This window comes from Musca domestica, unplaced genomic scaffold (genome assembly GCF_030504385.1).
Source record: "Musca domestica strain aabys unplaced genomic scaffold, Musca_domestica.polishedcontigs.V.1.1 3, whole genome shotgun sequence".
In the NCBI taxonomy this organism is placed as follows: domain Eukaryota; kingdom Metazoa; phylum Arthropoda; class Insecta; order Diptera; family Muscidae; genus Musca; species Musca domestica.
The window spans coordinates 26,006,101-26,026,173 of record NW_026712299.1 but is presented as its reverse complement, the minus strand read 5'-3'; the positions used below and the strand labels follow the sequence as shown (position 1 = coordinate 26,026,173).

The 20,073-nt window shown below is 34.0% G+C and overlaps 1 protein-coding gene across 1 annotated transcript in view; it reads left to right on the top strand.

Moving 5' to 3' along the window:
- Positions 1–20,073, top strand: part of LOC101888252 (guanylate cyclase 32E) — a 214,722-nt gene that overhangs the window by 126,050 nt on the left and 68,599 nt on the right. The window contains exons 6-7 of the mRNA XM_059124627.1: positions 9,650–9,757; positions 11,474–11,597. Of these exons, the coding sequence (XP_058980610.1) occupies positions 9,650–9,757; positions 11,474–11,597 (232 nt within the window). The remainder of the gene's footprint in view (positions 1–9,649; positions 9,758–11,473; positions 11,598–20,073) is intronic.

Sequence of the window (20,073 nt, the reverse complement as noted above, 5' to 3'; positions counted from 1 at the left end):
CCCCCATATAACGGTACCCCCCGATATTCGGTATTTTGATGATTTTAGCGACATTATTTATCGGGATTGTTTCAAATTTCGCATGTGAAGTTCGTAATGGATACTTCAGCCCATGCCAGAAAAATGTCTGTGCAGGTCCACGTCTTCGTATAGCCTCCATATAACATTACCTCCCAATATTCGGTATTTTGATGATTTTAGCTACATTATAAACAGATTTTTCTTCAAGTTTCGCATTTAAATAGTGTAATAACTTATGACAAAAGTTGTCTATGCAGGCCCACGTCGTCATATAAGCATTCAATATTTTTAAGATTTTAACAGAATTTTTAAAGGATTTTATTTTTTGGAAATTGCCAAATTTGTACCAAATGGTGGAGGGTATTAAAGGTTCGGCCCGGCCGAACTTACAGCTTTTTTACTTGTTAGCTATTATCTTTTCGTGTTTTGTTTCACTGTTGAACATCTTCAGTGTGGTCTATAATTAACCATAAATCCCCTTTCACATGAACAACATTTGCATGTTATTGAATTTTGTTATCAAAAATCTTCTTCCAATTTATAGATAGCTCGTTTTTGGCTCAATGGGTAAGTTAATATGCAGAATTTTCGATTTTGGAGTGAAGATCAACCAAAATCTTTGCAAAAGCTATCAATGCATTCAGAAAAAGTCTCAGTTTGGTATGGTTTATAGACTGTTGGCATTATTGGACATTGGTACTCCTTCAAAGATGCTGTGAATCGTAACGCAACTGTGATTGATGAGCGCTACCGTGAGATGTTATCCAAACATTTTTTGCCCATAATGTAAGAGCATGACATGCATTACATGTGGTTTCAACAAATCGGTGCCAAATATCTGAGGGGCTATGTTAAAGCTTATGTCTACGCAGGCAAGCCCGCTTTAATTGACGAATTAGAAGACACCATTGATGCAGTTATACGTGAGATACAGGCCGTGACATTGGGGAATGTATGCCAAAAATTGAACTAAGCGGATGGAACATTTTAGACGCAGTTGTGGTCAACATTTGCATGAAATAATCTTTAAACATTAAATTATATGAACCGTACAATTCAAGTTCAATTTTTTTGAATTTTAATACCCTACAACGCTATTTGTTTGGGGGTATTATATGTTAGATTGGGCTAAAAATTATGTAAGACCTCGAAATATTGGTCGCCGACATGGGAAACTGCATATGGATCTTCTTATATCGCGGAGCTGAGTCGATCTGGCTACATATGTCCGTACGTCCGTCTGTTCATGTTAATTTGTAATCACGCTACAGGTCACAATTATGGCCCGATCCTCATGAATTTTGAAAATGGAGATGGGGCTAAGGCCAGAATAAAGCCCATGGTTTGTGGAGATGATCGCAAAATATTTAGAGATTAAAATGGACCAAAAATAGAAAAATTTATTGATTTTGCAATTGCTCTACAGGCCACAGTTATAGACTAATCAACTCGGAATTTTTCATGATCTTATAGACTAATCAACTCGGAATTTTTCATGAGCTTAAAGTTTGGGGCTGGACCGAAGCCTACCAATTTGGATGGCCATCGGAAAATATTTGGCGGAACTTTTAATGTCCTCCACCAATTTTAAGGATCAAAAAATCTGTCGAAAAGTACTACTTAAATTAAAACCATTATATGGGGAAAATACGAAAACGTGGATCTTCTAAGTAATTTTTGTCATAGGCTATAGATTCGATTCCGAACTTCAAATACGAAAATTGAAACAATTCCGTTGAATAATTTCGCTAATATCATTCAATTTCAAACAATTCCGGCGAATAATGTTGCTTAAATCATAAAAATATTTCAGGGGATGAAGTATTCAGAAGAAACTCCTGGTGTGGATTCTCAGACAATTCCATTGAAAAATTTGGCTACAATCATCAAAATACCGAATATTGGGAGGTACCGTTATATGGGGGATATACGATATCTTGGACCTATACAGACAATTATATTTCAGGGGATGAAGTACTCAGAAGCAACTCCTGGTGTGGATTCTCAGACTATTCCATTGAAAAATTTGGCTACAATCATCAAAATACCGAATATTGTTGGGAGGTACCGATATATGGCTGATATACGATATCGTGGACCTATGTAGACAATTATTTTCCAGTGGGTTGAAGTACCCAGAAGCAACTCCTGGTGTGAATTCTCAGACAATTCCATTGAAAATTTGGCTAAAATCATCAAAATACCGAATATTGTTATATGGGTGATAAACGATATCGTGGACCTATATAGACAATTCTCTTCCAGGTGGCAAAGTTCTCAGAAAGAACTTCTTGTAAGGATTTTCAGACAATTCCATTGAAAACTTTTCTAAAATCATTAAAATACCGAATAAAGGGAGGTATATGGAGGATATTCGATATCGTTTACCTCTTTGAGCCTTGTGTACAATTTTAGACAATTTCATTGAAAAATAAGACTAAATATATATATATATATATATATATATATATATATATATATATATATATATATATATATATATATATATATATATATATATATATATATATATATTGGTTGCGGGAGTCAAAAATCGATGTTCTGTCATGGCCGGCACAAGTACCTGACCTAAACTCCATAGAAAACCTTTGGAGTATTGTTGACAGGAAGATCAAGCGAGATTCGGAGACAAAAAAGCACAACATTTTCCAAAAAATTCGGGGTGCCTGGGAAAGAAAAAATATATTCAACGCCTCGTAAGTGTGCAGCTGCTATCAAAAATAATGGATGATATCGACTACTAGCCAAAATTTAATTATTTAAAAAATGAAAAAGTTGCTTTAGTTTTGACCAAGCAAAAATTAGGCCATTTTAATTTTCCATATATTACTTTTCGTAAAAAATTATTTTTGTATTTTTATTTTTAGTTTCTTAAAAGTGAATTAAAGACCTCATTTAAAACTGGAAAAATAATTACGTTTTGTTTATTTTTGTAAAAGTTACAGGACATTTTTTGTTTTCGCGATTTTAGTTGCTTTAGTTTTAGCCACCAGTGTATATATATACTTTGTTAAGTCTATTTCTTCGAGTTACAAACGGAATGACGAACTTCATATTCTCTCCATACTTTGTATCTCCACCATACATATAAAAATTAAATTTAGCATTAAAGAAACTGATAGTGTTTGAAATTTGAAAGTAATTTTGGAAATACGTACAGTTAATGGTGTTAAATTTGGTGGTTAGGGAATGGATAGAGCTGGAGATCTCAAAAATTTTTATTTATTTTGGCATTAGAGTCACTACGAAAAAGTGTAAAGATTTTTAGGTATATTTGGGAAAGCACACTATAACGTGTGCGGTAATTACACGAAAAAAATTCCAAATTTGATATAGATATCTAGAATTGTGAATATTGGTATGCAACGTGTGGGCACGTAACGCTTAGATAGGGGTTTAATTAGGAAATCGATTCAATATACTAAATGATAATAAACTCTTTAAACATTTAACAATATAGCAAAACTTATAAATTTTTCTATGACGATAAGTAAGAGTTAGACAATAGACAGCTTCTGGAAGTGCATGCTATATAGGTTCGCAAAAATACTTAATTCGTTAGAAACTACTAAATTCTATTTGGGATAAAATTTCACACATAAATTCACTCAATATAAATTTCTTTTTCGCCTACGAAGCAGAGGCCATGTTCTAGTCAGATCATGGAATACTATAACAAAATCATCCCCATTTGCAATAATCATAATCCCCACGCACTCAAGTTATACATGTTTTTCAGTTGTGGTAATAAGGCATAGGCATTGGATAGACTACACCACCATTTTGGCGTTCCTTGCTTTATTTGCTTGGCGAAATCCTGTGTTCACTGTAGCATTTGTAATTCTCCTCTACAGCACAATTGTTTTCCATGCCAACGTTTTCTAAAGCATTTTCTTTAGCCAAGGTATTAACATTATTAAATGCGAAGACTTTGGTACATTGTTTATGTCTGATAAATCATTTAATCCTCAGTACTTCATGAAAGGCTGTATTCTTTTCTAGGTCAGAATATTAACTAGTAGTTGTATTATTCGAACTATACATTAAATGATGGCAACTTTATAAGATATAATTGCTTTGCTACTTAATGTCTACAATAACAATAGCCTGGGTATTGGGTCTTATTATTTCATTGCTGCTTCACTGATTTATCGAAGTTCGTACTTTACTTCCATGCGGAATATTAATATCGTTTTTACCACATTCCGTTGTTCTATTTTTATACCCCACACAAGGGTAGTGGTAAGGCTATTATGACTTTGTGCATTTGTTTGTAACATGGAGAAGGAACCGAGATAGACCCATAGATAGTTTTGAGAAACTTCATAGAATCACTTTCTGAGTCGATTTATGCATGTCAGTCCCTATGTCTGTCCGTACGTCTATCTGTCCATGTATGTATTTTTGTAAACAAAGTGCAGGTCGCATTTATTGCCCGATCCAGATGAAATTTCGTACAAGTTATTTGTTTGACTCAGTGACGAAACCTATTGACATTGGAGATAAGCAGTGAATATTTAGATAAATCTTCGTGCACCAAACGTGTAATATTAGCCCAACAGAAATGCAACTTGGCACTTACAACAATATTGAGCCTAGAAACAAGTATGTCAAATTTGAAGATAATCGATTTAGATATAGATATAGCTCTCATATATATATTGTTCATCCGATTTGTTATATTTTTAATTTGTTATATGAAGCTGTATTAAATATGGAAAGGGTTGTAGGGTATTATAGAGTCGGCCCGTCCGACTTTTAAACTTTCTTTTCTGGGTTTTGAAATGTTTAACTGTATTATTCAAACGATGTTACTTCTACGATTTTACTGGTAATTGTAATGAATCCAGATACTTTTATACAAAAAGGTTTTCTTTACATAATGGTGGAAGGTATTAAAATTTCGATCCGGCCGAACTAAATGTTTTTATACCCTCCACCAAAAAAAGTATGGAGGGTATATTAAGTTCGTCATTCCGTTTGTAACTCATCGAAATAATCATTTTAGACCCAACAAAGTATATATATTCTTGATCAGCGTAAAATTCTAAGAAGATTTAGCCCTGTCCGTCCGTCTGTCCGTCTGTTGTAATCACGCTACAGTCTAAACGAATTAAGATAGGAGGCTAACATTTTGCAAAGATCTCTCTTTTGTCTGCAGGCAGGTCAAGTTCGAAGATGGGGTATATCGGTCCACGATATCGTATAGCCCCTATATAACGGTACCCCCGATATTCGGTATTTTGATGATGTTAGCCACATTTTTCAATGGAATTGTCTGAAAATCCACACAAGTAATTCCTTGTGGGTACTTTATACCTTGGCAGAGAATTATCTATATAGGTCCACAATATCGTATATCTCCCATATAACGGTACCCCCGGTATTTGGTATTTCGACGATTTTAGCCACATTTTTCAACGGAATTGTCTCAAAATCCACACAAGGAGTTCCTTGTGGGTACTTAATATCTCAGCAGAGAATTATCTATATAGGTCCACGATATCGTATAGCCCCCGTATAACGGTACCCTCGATATTCGGTATTTTGATGATTTTAGCCACATTTTTCAACGGAAATTGTACACAAGGGGTTATTTGTGAGCACTTTACACCCCCACAGAGAATTCTTTATATAGGTTAATGATATCGTATAGCACCCATATAACGGTACCCCCGATATTCGGTATTTTGATGATTTTAGCCACTTTTTCCAATGGAATTATCTGAAAATCCACACAAGGATTTCCTTGTGAGTACTTTACACCCAGACATAGATTTGTCTTAATAGGTCCACAATATCATATATACCCCCATATATCGGCACCTTCCTATATTAGATATTGTAAAGATTTAAAAAAAAATTAATGGATTTTATTTTTTTGAAAATTATCTAATTTGTTCCAAATGGTGGAGGGTATTCAAAGTTCGGCCCGGCCGAACTTACTGCTTTTTTACTTGTTTTTTTATTTTTTTTTTAATGAGAAATATTGAAGGCAATAGCCCCGGTATTTGTTCTAATTATTTTATTGATGTTTCATTGATTTGTCGAATTTCGTACTTCATTTCCATGCGGCATACGTTTTTACCACTCTCCGTTGTTCTATTTTTACAGCTGGTGTGTGAATAAATTGTTGTCATAACTATACACTTTACTCCCTTCACCAAAAAATTTTTTTCTCCTTCTGTTTTTTCTACTTAACCCTTTACTCGTTTTCGATCGAGTTTTTCGGAGGTATTTTTGTGACGCAATTCTTATACAGAGTATCAAATTCGTCTATGTATCCTGCTACCCTAAGTCTTATACAAATATTTCTAGGTGGTATATTTTCGATCCGTTTTATATGTATATAGAGTCTAAACCAGTTATTTTAGTCAGCCGCACTATTGCAATAATACTAGGTGTATAATTAGCTTGAGGTGCATCTGAAGTCTTCTGAAAAAAGGAAAAAACTTTGTGGCGACTCTTTCATTTTTGAAATATTGTTACTATCCATTAGTGTAAAAAAAAGCAATAAAAACTATTTTTCAGAATAAAGAATTTTTTCCAGAAGCCACTTAATACTGAGAAGTGGCCGCTACTTCGTTAACGAAAAGTCCACCTTAAAATTTTAGATTCATGTTAGGTCCTTTTAGTACTCAAAATGAACATTCCAGCCATATTCCTTCATCCAATGCCAAATTTAATACCACTTAGTATTTTCGTACAAATATAGGACAAATTGCCGAACCCACCCACCCATCGCAACCTCAGATACCATCAGTTATCTAAATATCAAATTTTTGTATTTTTTCTCTATCCCTTCAGACCTGAAAATCAAATTTGAGAATTCCAGTCTTATGCCATTAATTTATTACAAATTTAGTAGCACTTAATTTTTCGTACAAATATAGGATGCATTTCCACATCCACCTCCAGATACCAACAGTTATCTAAGACCAAGTTTTTTACCATTTAGTACTATTATAACACAAACTTCCAGTGTTCCAACTGTTGTCTAAACATCAAATTTTGAGGATTTCAGATCTATTTATTCGCCCAATAACAAATTTAGTACCATTTAGTCCTTTCCATACAATTATAGTACACATTTCCCAAACCACCGCCATATCTCAATTCCAGATAGTAACAGATACATCAATATTAAATTTCAGGATTTCTTTAATTTCCCCCATTACCAAAGTTTGTACCATTTAGTACAATTATAGTACACATATTCAAACCCACCACCAGATCTCAACCAAAGATACCATCAGAAATCTAATTATTAAACTTCAGAATTTTATCTCTATCTGTTTAGACCTGAATATCAAATTTGGGCATTCTAGCCCTATTCCTTCACACAATACCAAATTAAGTATCATTTAGTCCAAAGCATCGCCGCCAAATCTTATCACAAATACCATTAGTAACCTAAATGTCAAATTTCTGAATTTTATCTCTATCCCTTCAAACAAGACCAAATTTAGTACTATTTAGTACTTTTCATACAATTATAATACACACTTCTTGTGTTCAAACAGTTGTCTCAGTATCATTCAGGATTTTATCTCTATTCTTTGGACCAATACCAAATTTAGTACAGTTTAGTACTTTTCACACAATTATAGTACACATTCCCAAAACCACCGCCATATCTCAATTCCACATACCAGCAGAGATCTCAATATCAAATTTGAGGATTCCAGCCCTATCCCCCACCCAATACCAAATTTATTGTCATTTAATACTTTTAGTACAAATAGGACTCATTTCCATAACACCGCCAAATTTCAAGCACAGATACCATTAGTAATCGAAATATCATATTTCAGAATTTTATCTCTATCCCTTCAAACAAGATCAAATTTAGTACCATTTAGTACTTTTCGTAAAATTATAAATTACACTTCCATTAACCCAACAGTTGTCCAAACATACAATTTCAGGATTTCAGCTCTATTCCTTCACTCAATACCATATTTTGTACGATGTTGTACCTTTTGTACAATTATATAACACATTTCCAAAACCTACTCCATATCTTAATTCCAGATGCCAACAGAGACTTTAACATCAAATTTGAGGATTCCAGTCCTGAGACTTCACCCAATAACAAATTTAGTACAATTCAGTATTTTCGTACAAATATAGGACGCATTTTCAAACCACCGCAAAATTTTAAATACAGATACCAACAATAATCTAAAGATCAAATTTCATAATCCCTTCAACTAAGATAAAATTTTGTACCACTCAGTACTTTTCGTACAATTATAATACACACTTTCAGTGTTTCAACAGTTGACTAGATATCAAATTTCGGTATTTCTGTTCTATTCCTACGCCCAATATTAAATTTTCGTACACTCGTAGTACACATTTCAAAATCACCTCCATATCTCAACACCAGATACCAACAGAACACTTAATACCAAATTTAGTACCATTTAGTACTTTTCGTACAAATATAGGACGCATACCATCAAACACAGATACCATCAATAATCTAAATAACAAATTTCAGAATTTTATCCCCATCCCTTCACCCAAAACCATATTTCCGAAACCACCTCCATATGTCTAGACTACACATGAACAGCGATCCTAATACAAAATTTCAGATCTCAATACCATACCATGATCACTCAATATCGAATGTACCAAAAATTTGCAAAACCACCTTCATATGTCAAACTTATTTTCTAATCTTGATTCTCATACCAAACTTCAGAATAAGTTTAGTACCATTTTATAACTTTTCGTAGCCTTAAAGTTCGAATTTCCAAAAACCCTTTGGTGAATCTCTTCTATACTCAACTAATCACTGTCATTTCAATTCTAGCTCGAATCTTAGTGATTTTCGTACCCATTAGTATGAATTTCCAAAAATCCAGCCTTATCACATGCCTACGTACCAAGATTGACCCGCGTGCGAAATATCAAGATTCTAGCTTCAGCCGTTTTGTCCGGGCGCTGATTTTCGAATAGTCAGTCAGTTATTTCACTACTATTTTATATTTATAGACAAAAATTTGAAAATTATGTTTATTTTTTTAACTTTTATTCTCTCATCGTTTATTTCCTCTGTCTGTCTTCCCAGCCAACAAAAAAATAATCATTACAAAGACGGCACGTTCATTATTGGCTACTAAAAGTCATTTAAATAAAAACTTCTTATCAAAATTAAAATTAATACATTGGATTGCTGATCGGATTTCTAATGAGTATTTTCGGTAGTTTTTTTTTTTTTGTTGTTTTTTTTTTTTTTTTTGATTAAATTGTTAAGATGTGTAATTTAAGATTTCGAACTGTCACAGATTAAATCTTCCTTCCAAAAAAAGTATTTAAAGGAAATAAAATATTTGCTGCCTTTTTTAAAGTTTAACACTCAGCTATTAAATTGAATACCTAGCTGCTAAGGGAAATGGATTTTTTTTAATAATTCCTATATTTCAAGTCTCTAGAGACATTAATATGATGATGCTCAGAATTACTTAGTCGATTCCCCTGGTTTTGCTCCACCTTTTATGTATTTATGCACATAATCAAACTTACACACACAGACACCTCTTATTTGGGTCACCTTTAATGTTTGCTTTTATTTTCTTATTTTTTCCTTTCACAGGTCTCCAAAAGCGTTATTAGTCTGCTGAGTGCATTTCATTGGCAAAAATTTGCAATCGTGGTCAGTTCAAAGCCCGTCTGGGGTGGTGGTGTAGCAACGGCCATACAGGTGAGTAACTCTGTTGTCATGACACCGGCCTGGTTGTATACCATTAAGAGATGTGTCATCTCACTTTTTTGTTTTAAATTCAAAATATTCAAATTTTTAAGAGCAATTAAAACATGCCAAGCTTCACAGAAAAATTAAAACATGAGGACAGCAAAATAAAATTCCTGGAATAGATGAACATATAAATACGGGTCTCCCTTAGGCTTGCAGTGTAAATTCTGCGAAGCATGGAGAGAGGACAAAATTAAGTCGCCCCCTCCAAAGAATGGATAATATTTTGAGCAATGCACCAGAGCATGAAAATGTTCCTTTGGGGGAAAATTAATAACTTTTTCGTGGAAGACATCCAAAGCATCTCCAAGTCGTTCCGGATATTAACATAGCTGACATGCAGTTCAGGTGTGTCTAAGTGAACATGGAAGTAATAATTTCCCAAAAATCAAATAAAGCTTTACAAATGTAAACCTCTTGGGGAACAGAACAGAGAATTCTTCGGCATAGAGGAATAAAGTGATTTTCAAAGAATTTTTTTTTATTCAGAATTAAGTGATTTAAGAAGTATAGAAAATTTCTCATTTAGCCGCCCAGGCTGAATCGAGGGATTTTCTACAGACAAGTTCTCATTCACGCCCCCAAGGCTGAATCGAGGGATTTTCTATAGAAAAGTTTTCATTCGGGCCCCCAAGGCTGAATCGAGGAATTTTCTATCGAAAATATCTCGTTCAGGCTCCCAAGGCTAAATCGAGGAATTTTCTATAGAAAATTTCTCGTTCAGGCTCCCAAGGCTAAATCGAGGAATTTTCTATCGAAAATTTCTCGTTCAGGCTCCCAAGGCTAAATCGAGGAATTTTCTATAGAAAATTTCTCGTTCAGGCTCCCAAGGCTGAATCGAGGAATTTTCTATCGAAAATATCTCGTTCAGGCTCCCAAGGCTAAATCGAGGAATTTTCTATAGAAAATTTCTCGTTCAGGCTCCCAAGGCTAAATCAAGGAATTTTCTATAGAAAATTTCTCATTCAGCCGCCCAGGCTGAATCGAGGGATTTTCTACAGACAAGGCTGAATCGAGGGATTTTCTATAGAAAATTTCTCATTCAGGCCCCTATGGCTGAATCGAGGGATTTTCTATAGAAAATTTCTCATTCAGGCCCCTATGGCTGAATCGAGGGATTTTCTATAGAAAATTTCTCATTCAGGCCCCCATGGCTGAATGCAGAGATTTTCTATAGAAAATTTCTCATTCAGGCCCCCATGGCTGAATGCAGAGATTTTCTATAGAAAATTTCTCATTCAGTCCCCCATGGCTGAATCGAGGGATTTTATATAGAAAATCTCTCATTCAGGACCTCAGGCTGAATAGAGAATATTTTTCGTTCAGTCTCCAATAATGGGAATAACCTATTGTACGCAAAATATTTCCATTAAATTTTCCCAAGTACAATAATCTATATCTATAGCAACAAAAAAGGATAGGCAACAGTTGCCAATTAATTTATTAGACTTCCCAAAATATCCTCCAGTGAATCATGTGGGTTGTAATGCTTTATTAATTCGTAACTAAGCCATTATCTGGCTCCCATCAGCATCATCATAATTTTACTGACCCTTTTCTTTTCATGGCCATAATCAATATACTCTTGTTTATTCCCATGCTTCATTTCCTCTGTTTATCTATGACCGTCGTATAATTCAATTATTTTCCTCATTTATTTTCCAGGAATTGGCAGAAAGTGAGAATTTCACCATCACCCACTTTCGTGAGATATCCGATTACGTGCCAATCGATAACACTTTAATCAAAATGCAGAAAATCATCGATGAAACCTATACAACAACACGCAGTAAGTGTACTCCAGGATTAATTCGTAAGACTAAAATATTATCTCCCTTCGAAAAAAAATTCCATGGAAAAAATTGTGCCACACTGTTCGTCATTGACATATGAGGATGGTAGACACATTCCTCCTTTAGTAGACAACATCATAATTTAGTCAGCATCTACAGGTATATCAAAGTGAAGAGATTTTGAATAGGTTCCAAAGAATTTCTTAAGGATTATCGGAAGAATCTCTCGAAATCGAAAATAGACCTAAGTAGGCAGAAAAACTCTCATCATATGTCATGGATAATTCATGTATAATGGTGAAATATTTAAAAAAATTAAAATATTAGGAATTTAATTTAGCCTCCATATCAATAGGATGAAATAGAACAAGTAATAAGTAAAAAAGCTGTAAGTTCGGCCGGGCTGAACTTTTAATACTATCCACCATTTGGTACAAATTTGGCAATTTCCAAAAAAAAATAAAATAATACGATTCGTTAAAAATTCTGTTAAAATAGTAAAAATACCGAATACATATACGACGACATGGACCTGCATAGGCAACTTTTGTCATAATTTATCACAATATTTAAATGAAAAACTTGAAGAAAAATCTGTTTAGCTAAAATCATCAAAATACCGAATATAGGGGGTACCGTTATATGGGGGCTATACGAAGACGTGAACCTGCACAGACAATTTTCTGGCATGGGTTGAAGTATCCATTACGAACTTCACATGCGAAATTTGAAACAATCCCGGTAAATAATGTCGCTAAAATCATCAAAATACCGAATATCAGGAGGTACCGTTATATGATGGGGGCTATATGATAACTTGGACCTACATGGCCCATTTACGAACTTAACCTGCCTACTAGCAAAATATGCAAAAATTTAGCCTTCTATCTCAGTTTGTTCGAAAGATAGCGTGATTACAACAGACAGACAGACGGACATGGCTAAAACGTCTTAGAATTTTACGCTGATCAAGAATATATGTATTTTGTTGGGTCTGACATGAGTATTTCGAGGAGTTACAAACGGAATGACAAAATTAATATACCCTCCATGGTATGGTGGAGGGTATAAAAATGCAATAAGTTCGGCCGAGTCGAACTTTGAATACCCTCCACCATTTGGAACGAATTAGGACATTTTCAAAAAATAAAAATAAAATCCATTAAAAATTCTGTTAAAATCTCGGAAGGTGCGGTTATATGGGGGGATATACGATATTGTAGACCTATATAGACAAATCTATGTCTAGGGATAAAGTACTCACAAATAACTCCTTGTATAGAATGTAAGACAATTCCGTTTAAAAATGTGGCTAAAATAATTAAAATACCGAATATCGGGGGGTGCCGTTATATGGGGGATATACGATATCATGGACCTATATAAAGAACTCCCTGTCAAGGGAGCAAATACCAAGCGTGCAGTAAACTGCAATCTTTTGAAGTTGAGTGGAATTTCTATTGCAATTAGTGAATTCGAGATAGCAACATACTTCGCCGTAATAAGCGTATTTCAAATCAATTGTTGTGTTGTTTTTTAGTGTTAGCCTAATGCGTTGTGGGTCAATGGTTCTTATTAAAATCATATCCCAATCTGATCCGATTTAAATATAATTTAAAAAAAAAATTACTTTTACACCAAACTCCGCCACACCTTTCATATTTCATTGAAATTGGTGCGTCAAATATGTGAAATCGGCCGATAATATATATGGGAGCTATATCCAAATCTTAACTAATTTCCAATTAATTTGTCACATTTATTATTGTAACCAAATTCCGCCACACATTCTGAATTTCATTGGTATCGGTCATATATATCATGTTTGGTGCATAACATGTATGAAATCGGCCGAAATATATATGTTAGCTATATCCAAACCTCAACTGATTTCAATATAATATGGCAATTTTTGCTGGTGCCAGATTTCGTCTCTCTCGCTTTGGGTGCATCAAATATGTGAAATCGGCTGAGTATATATATGGGAGCTATAATCAAATCTGAGCATATTTGAATATAATCTGTCAAATTTATTTGTGTACCAAATTTAGCCACTCATGCGAATTTCATTGGAATCGGATATACGTATCGTGTTTTGTGCATCAAATATGTGAAATCAGCGGAAAATATATATGGGAGCTATATCCAAATCTGAACCGATTTTAATATAATTTGACTCATTTATTTTCTAATCAAAATCCCGTTACATATTCCAAATTTCTTTGGAATCGAACATACATATCGTGTATGGTGCATAAAATAGATGAAATCGGTCGAAAATATATATGAGAGCTATATCCAAATCTGAACCGATTTTAATATAATTTGACAAATGTATATTTGTTTTAATTTCCGCTACACATTCCAAATTTCATTGAAATTAGAGATACATAGCGTGTTTGGTGCATCAAATACATGAAATCGGTCGAAAATATATATGGGAGCTATATCCAAATCTGAACCGATTTCAATTTAATTTGACAAATTCATTTTGGCTCCCAATTCCGTTACTTATTTTAAATTTCATTACAATTGCAAATACATGTCGTGTTTGGTCCACCAAATACATGAAATCGGCCGAAAATGTATATGGGAGCTATATCCAAATCTGAACCGATTTCAATATAATTTGGGAAATCAATTTTTTAGATAAAATCTATCACACGTTTCAAATTTCATTGAAATTGGGGATACATAGCGTGTTTGGTGCATCAAATGCTTGAAATCGGCCGAAAATATATATGGGAGCTATATCCAAATCTGAACCGATTACAATATAATTTGGCAAACTTATTTTTGTTCCAAATTTGGAGACTGTATCTTCAACCAATCAATAGATATGTGCATATAAAATCTAAATTTTTGGGAGGTACCTCCGATTCTGATGCTACATCTCCAGTTCCAAGTGGAAATTCAGAAATGTATATAGCCTATGTTACTTTCAGGCGATGTTGCAGTATATATGGAAATTTTCAGGAAAATCTATTCAGCGGTTTTCTAGTCCATAAATTACAAACAAACAAACAAACATACAAACATTTTCCTCATTTATAGATATAGATGTTCCGCCACATGAGCTTAAACCCATTATGAAGTACAAATACAATTTTTTAAAAACATCCGTGAAAAAATGTGGCAAAAATTAACAAAATATCGAATATCGTTCTATGGGGCCTATACAGGGTGAGATGAAAAAACTGCAACCAACTTCAGACTGCTGTCATTTCTAAGCCAGTCGTCGTCCAACAGCTGTTAAAATTTCTGGAATTCAAGTGTGATGTTTTGTGACTGGAAAACCACAAATGGAATAAATCTTTTGCGTCTCGTACCATCACTTGTTACCGTGATGCTGGTAACGTAGCCCGACGTCAAGGAAGTGGACAAATAAAAACATCAAAATCAGCAGAAATGGTTCGAAAAGCAAAGAAGCGACTTGATCGAAACCCTCGTCGCAGTGGCCGAAAAATGTCTCGTGAGCAATACTTCATTCGGCAAATATTGAAAAATAAGTGCAAGATCTTACACCGCAACAGAAAGAAAATAGACTCAAAAAAGCTAAAGAGTTGCATCGCTTGGCCGAAAGTGGTTAACTGTCGAATTTGGTTTTCTCCGATGAGAAAACATTCGTTGTCCAGCAGTTTGTAAACAAACAAAATAATCGTCTTTACTTGCCAAAGAGCAACAACTGAAAATGTACACCTTCGGTTGGCCATCAGAACTCAAGCGCCGGCCATGGTGATGGTGTGGGTCGCCATAACAGCCTATGGTCGTTCTCCGCTCGTGTTAATCCAGCGTGGCACCAGAATAAATGCCGAATATTATCGCGAAAATATTCTGAAGGGTGTATTAAAGCCTTGGACACGCAAATATTTTGGCCGCAGACTTTCGACATTCCAACAGGACTCAGCACCATCGCACTCAGAACGCGCCAATAGTGGTTATAATATGAAGTTCCTCGGTTTATTTCCAGCGCCCAATGGCCACCAAAATCTCCGGATGCCAATCCTTTGGACTACTGTGTCTGGAGTATTTTGGAAAGCAAGGTTAGCATTAAAAAATACCAAAGTCGCCGGGAATGGGCAAAAATACCGCAGAGCAACATTCGGGCAGCGTGTGACGATTTTATTGCCGTTGGAAGGCCATAATACGTGCCAAAGGTGACCAATTCGAATAAATCTAAACTAATTCTAAAATTTCATGCTATTTTCGACATTTTGCTTTCATTCAATAAAATTTAAAAAAAACTATATATATAAAAAATTATGGCGTTTGACTTCGTTGCAGTTTTTTACCTCACCCTGTATGTCGACAAAACCGACTGATACTTTTTAACTTGTTATATATGCATTCTTAGACAAGTTGTGCCCAAAGAGAACTTTGGCATAATTCTCATTTCTTTTCATCGTCAATCTATCTTTTATGTTACATTTAATCTTAAACTAAGGTATTTCTATAACATTCTGTTAAGATTTTTTAACCCAAACAAGAATAAATTTAATATACAACAACACGTTTCCGAAATTATTATTATCAAAACCTTTGACCTTTCACTTCCGGTTTATCCAAATTACATGCATTGATGTTGATGTAAACAATTGTCATATGTGCGTTATTGTGTAGATGATGTAAGGAAATTCGATATGTGTATGTAAATGTGTACTTGATGTGACTTCCTAAATTTATACCATAACTGCGTAGCAAAGGAAAATAGTTACATTCAACACTTTTCATGTCATGACCAACCGACTGGGTGCTCGCTTGATACCTGTTGTGTTATAAACAAGTCATGATGGTTGATAACAACAAAACAAATATTGAATGTTAACTTGGCCATCATGTTCGTCACAGCAAGAGATCCCACTAGCACAGCCAGTGCCATTGGAAATGAAGACAGACAGAGACAGAGAGAGAGGGAGAACAACTGATACACATATTTGTATTTTTGAAACAAATCAAGTTAGCATAAATATTATTCATGAATTATTTTTCCTGGGAGAGGATGGGAGGAAAAATTTATTTTATGGAGTACGATGTAAACAGAACGTTTATATGGAGGAATTAAAACTTTTTCACTCGGTCGGAGTTCGAAAATCTGTAAACGGAATGTGAACAAAAATGATTTCACTGAAAGTGTTAGATTTCAAATTATTTTGAAAAAAAAAAAAAAAAATCCAAAATACGACCTTGCTATCAATTTTTAATAAATTTTGGCACCCAAATTGGAATGTATGGTTAGGAAAACATGCACATTTTCTACAGACCTCTTAGACCCTGATGACCCAAATTACAATTAATTTGTTTGGATAGTGAGTCTAAAACATTGAAAATTCATGTCATATAGACTAGCCTATATTGAATAAATATAAAAGCTCTAGCTACATCTAAATCGATTTCATAAAAAGGAAATATGTTCTTGCCGGAACTTTATCGTATCTTATAGAAGACAAGCAAGGTCCCGCTACTTCGTCAGCGAAAAGTCAAACTTAAAATTTTAGATTTTTTTCAAGAGTTCCTTCAGTTCAGTTTTACAAAAATTTTTAATCAAAATTTTATACATCGTTCTAAATTTTCAGACTTTCCTTTCCTTTTTTGAAGAGAATAATTGGATAATATTTACCTTTTACACCAAAAAGTCCTCAAAATTTAGTAAAAAATATAGTAAAAATATATAGTCAAATATAGTAAAAAATTGCTCATTGGACCCATATCCAACTTTTCTGTCAACAACTATTTCAACGTCTCCATATGTAAACTCTAGAAACCAACAGTGATCTCAATATCAAATTTCAGAACTTCAACTAAATTACAATTAACATTTTGTACGCATATCCAAAAAAATAATCTACATCTCTCCGTCCTAGCAACAGAAAAGTGATGTACAATTAGTACCATGTAGTACTTTTCAAACAGTTACAGTACACAGTTCCAAAACTACACCCACATCTCAACACCAGATGCCAAGAGAGACCTCAATATAAATTTTCGGGTATCTAGACCTATCCCTTCACACAATACCAACTTTAGTCACATTTAGTACTTTTCGTATAATTTTAGTACACATTTCCAAAACCACCTCTATATCTCAATCCCTCTCAACAACAGACCCCAATAGTGACATCTATATCTCTATTCTTCTCACAATACCAAATCAAGTACAATTTAGTATTTTTTCATACGATTACACACATTTCGACAACCACTTCCATATATCAATCCCAGATACCAACAGAGACCTCAATATAAAATTCCGGGATTACAGCTCTATTCCTTCACCCACAACTCAATTTTGTACCAATTAGTACCATTTCGTACTTTCAAAAACCAATTCCATATTTCAATCCCAGATGCCAACAGTGACCTCAATATCCAATTTGAGGATCCCAACCCTATCCCTTTAACCAGTGCCAAATTTAGTACTTTTCGAACAACTTCAGTACGCATTTTTACAATAGTCTCCATATCTAAACCTCAGATATCAACATCGACCTTAAATCAAATTTCAGCTCTGTTGCCTCCAGCACAATTACCTAATTTAATGCCATGTTTACGTTAGAACTTTTTGTAGGGTTAACCTACTTTGAGAGGATTTATTTGAAGAAAAAGTAATGGATATGACAACTTAAATCCAATTCCAGTGGGTTAACCCTTATATATATAAACGTACTGTAACATAACCACTTCCATATTTCAACACCAGATACCAAGAGAGATACCTCAATATCAAATTTCTGGATTCCAACTCCATAGATTCACTCAATACCAAATATATCACCATTCAGTATTTTTCGGACAATTATAGTACACATTCTCATCTCAATTCTAGATACCGTCAGAGACCGTAATATCCAATTTGAGGGTTCCAACGCTATCCCTTACCACAATACCAAATTTAGTACTTTTCGAACAATTACAATACGAATTTTCAAAATAATCTCCATATCTTAACCCCAGATACTAACATTGAGCTTAATTTCAGATAATTAAAGATATCAGCTCTGAAACATCCTCCGTTGCCTAATTTAATACACCTATAGTACATTTTTCCAAAATCACTTCATATTTCAACAACTGAATATCAAATTTCTGGAGTCCAGCTCCAGATTAACTCAATACCAAATACAGACCGCAATATTAAATTTGAGGATTTCTTTTCACCCAATACAAAATTTGGTACCATTTAGTAATTTTCGTACAAATATAGGACGCCAGCAGTGACACCCATCTCTAATTTAAGGATTGCAGCTCTATTCCTTCACCCAATACCAAATTTGGTATCATTTAGTACATTTCTTACAATACACAAACCGCAATATCAAATTTCAGATTTCAAGCACTATGTTCAACCAAAGCCAAATAGTATCAAGCGTTGTACCAATGGTACCATTTTAGAAGTTTAGTAACATTTTTGAACTTTTCGTAACCTTAAAGTTCGAATTGTACTTTATTTAGTACATTTTAGGATATATAAGTACAAATTTCCGAAATTACTTACATATCCCAATCCTACAATCCAACGGCAATCTTATTTTCAATTTTCAAGATACCAGCTCTATTCGGTTCACCCAAATCCAAATTGAACCAAATTTAGTACCATTTAGTATACTTAAATACAAATTTTCATACCTACATCCCACAGTCTAGTAGAAATATTATTTTCAAAATTCAGGATTCCAACTCTACCGGTTCGCACAAAATTTGAATTTTACCAAATTTAGTATAGATAAGTACAAATTTTCAAAACTACCTAAATTCCTCAGTCCTACACTCCAGATTTCCAAAAGTACACCCATACCTCAATCATACAATCCCATAGAAATGTTTTTTCTAAATTTCAGAATTCCAGCTCAATCGATTCGCCACTATTTCAATTTGTACAAATTTTAGTACCATTTAGTACAAATAACATATTTCAATCTAATAGACATCATATTTCCAGCCCCATCGGTTAACCCCAATCCTAATTGTTACAAATTTAGTACTATTTTGTACAGCTAAGTACGAAGTTCCAAAGCTTCCTACATACCACAATCCTCCACTTCCACAGTAACCCCGATTCTAAATTTCAGGATTCAGTTTGTCTAAGTAGTAATTGTACCAAATTTAGAACTATATAGTGAAGATAAGTACGAATTTCCAAAACTTTCCACAAACCATAATTCTATACTCCAACAGTAATCTTAATTCCAAAGTTCAGTATCCCATTGTTGGAGCAAAAGTATTTTATTATTTTTATTCTAAGTCTTATTATTTCATTTATTATAATTAACTTATTATTTTTATTATAATTTACAATCCCTATTTGTCTGAACTGACATCCCTAATTACATTGTAAATTTTTCAACCGGCATCCCTATTTCTTTTCTAATTGCAATTTTTGGCAATTCCTCTTTTAATCGCATTCTTCGATTCAAGGTCAATATTTGTCTCAACATAAGCCGGACAATGATCTTTGCTGCCTCCGTTACGTTATGC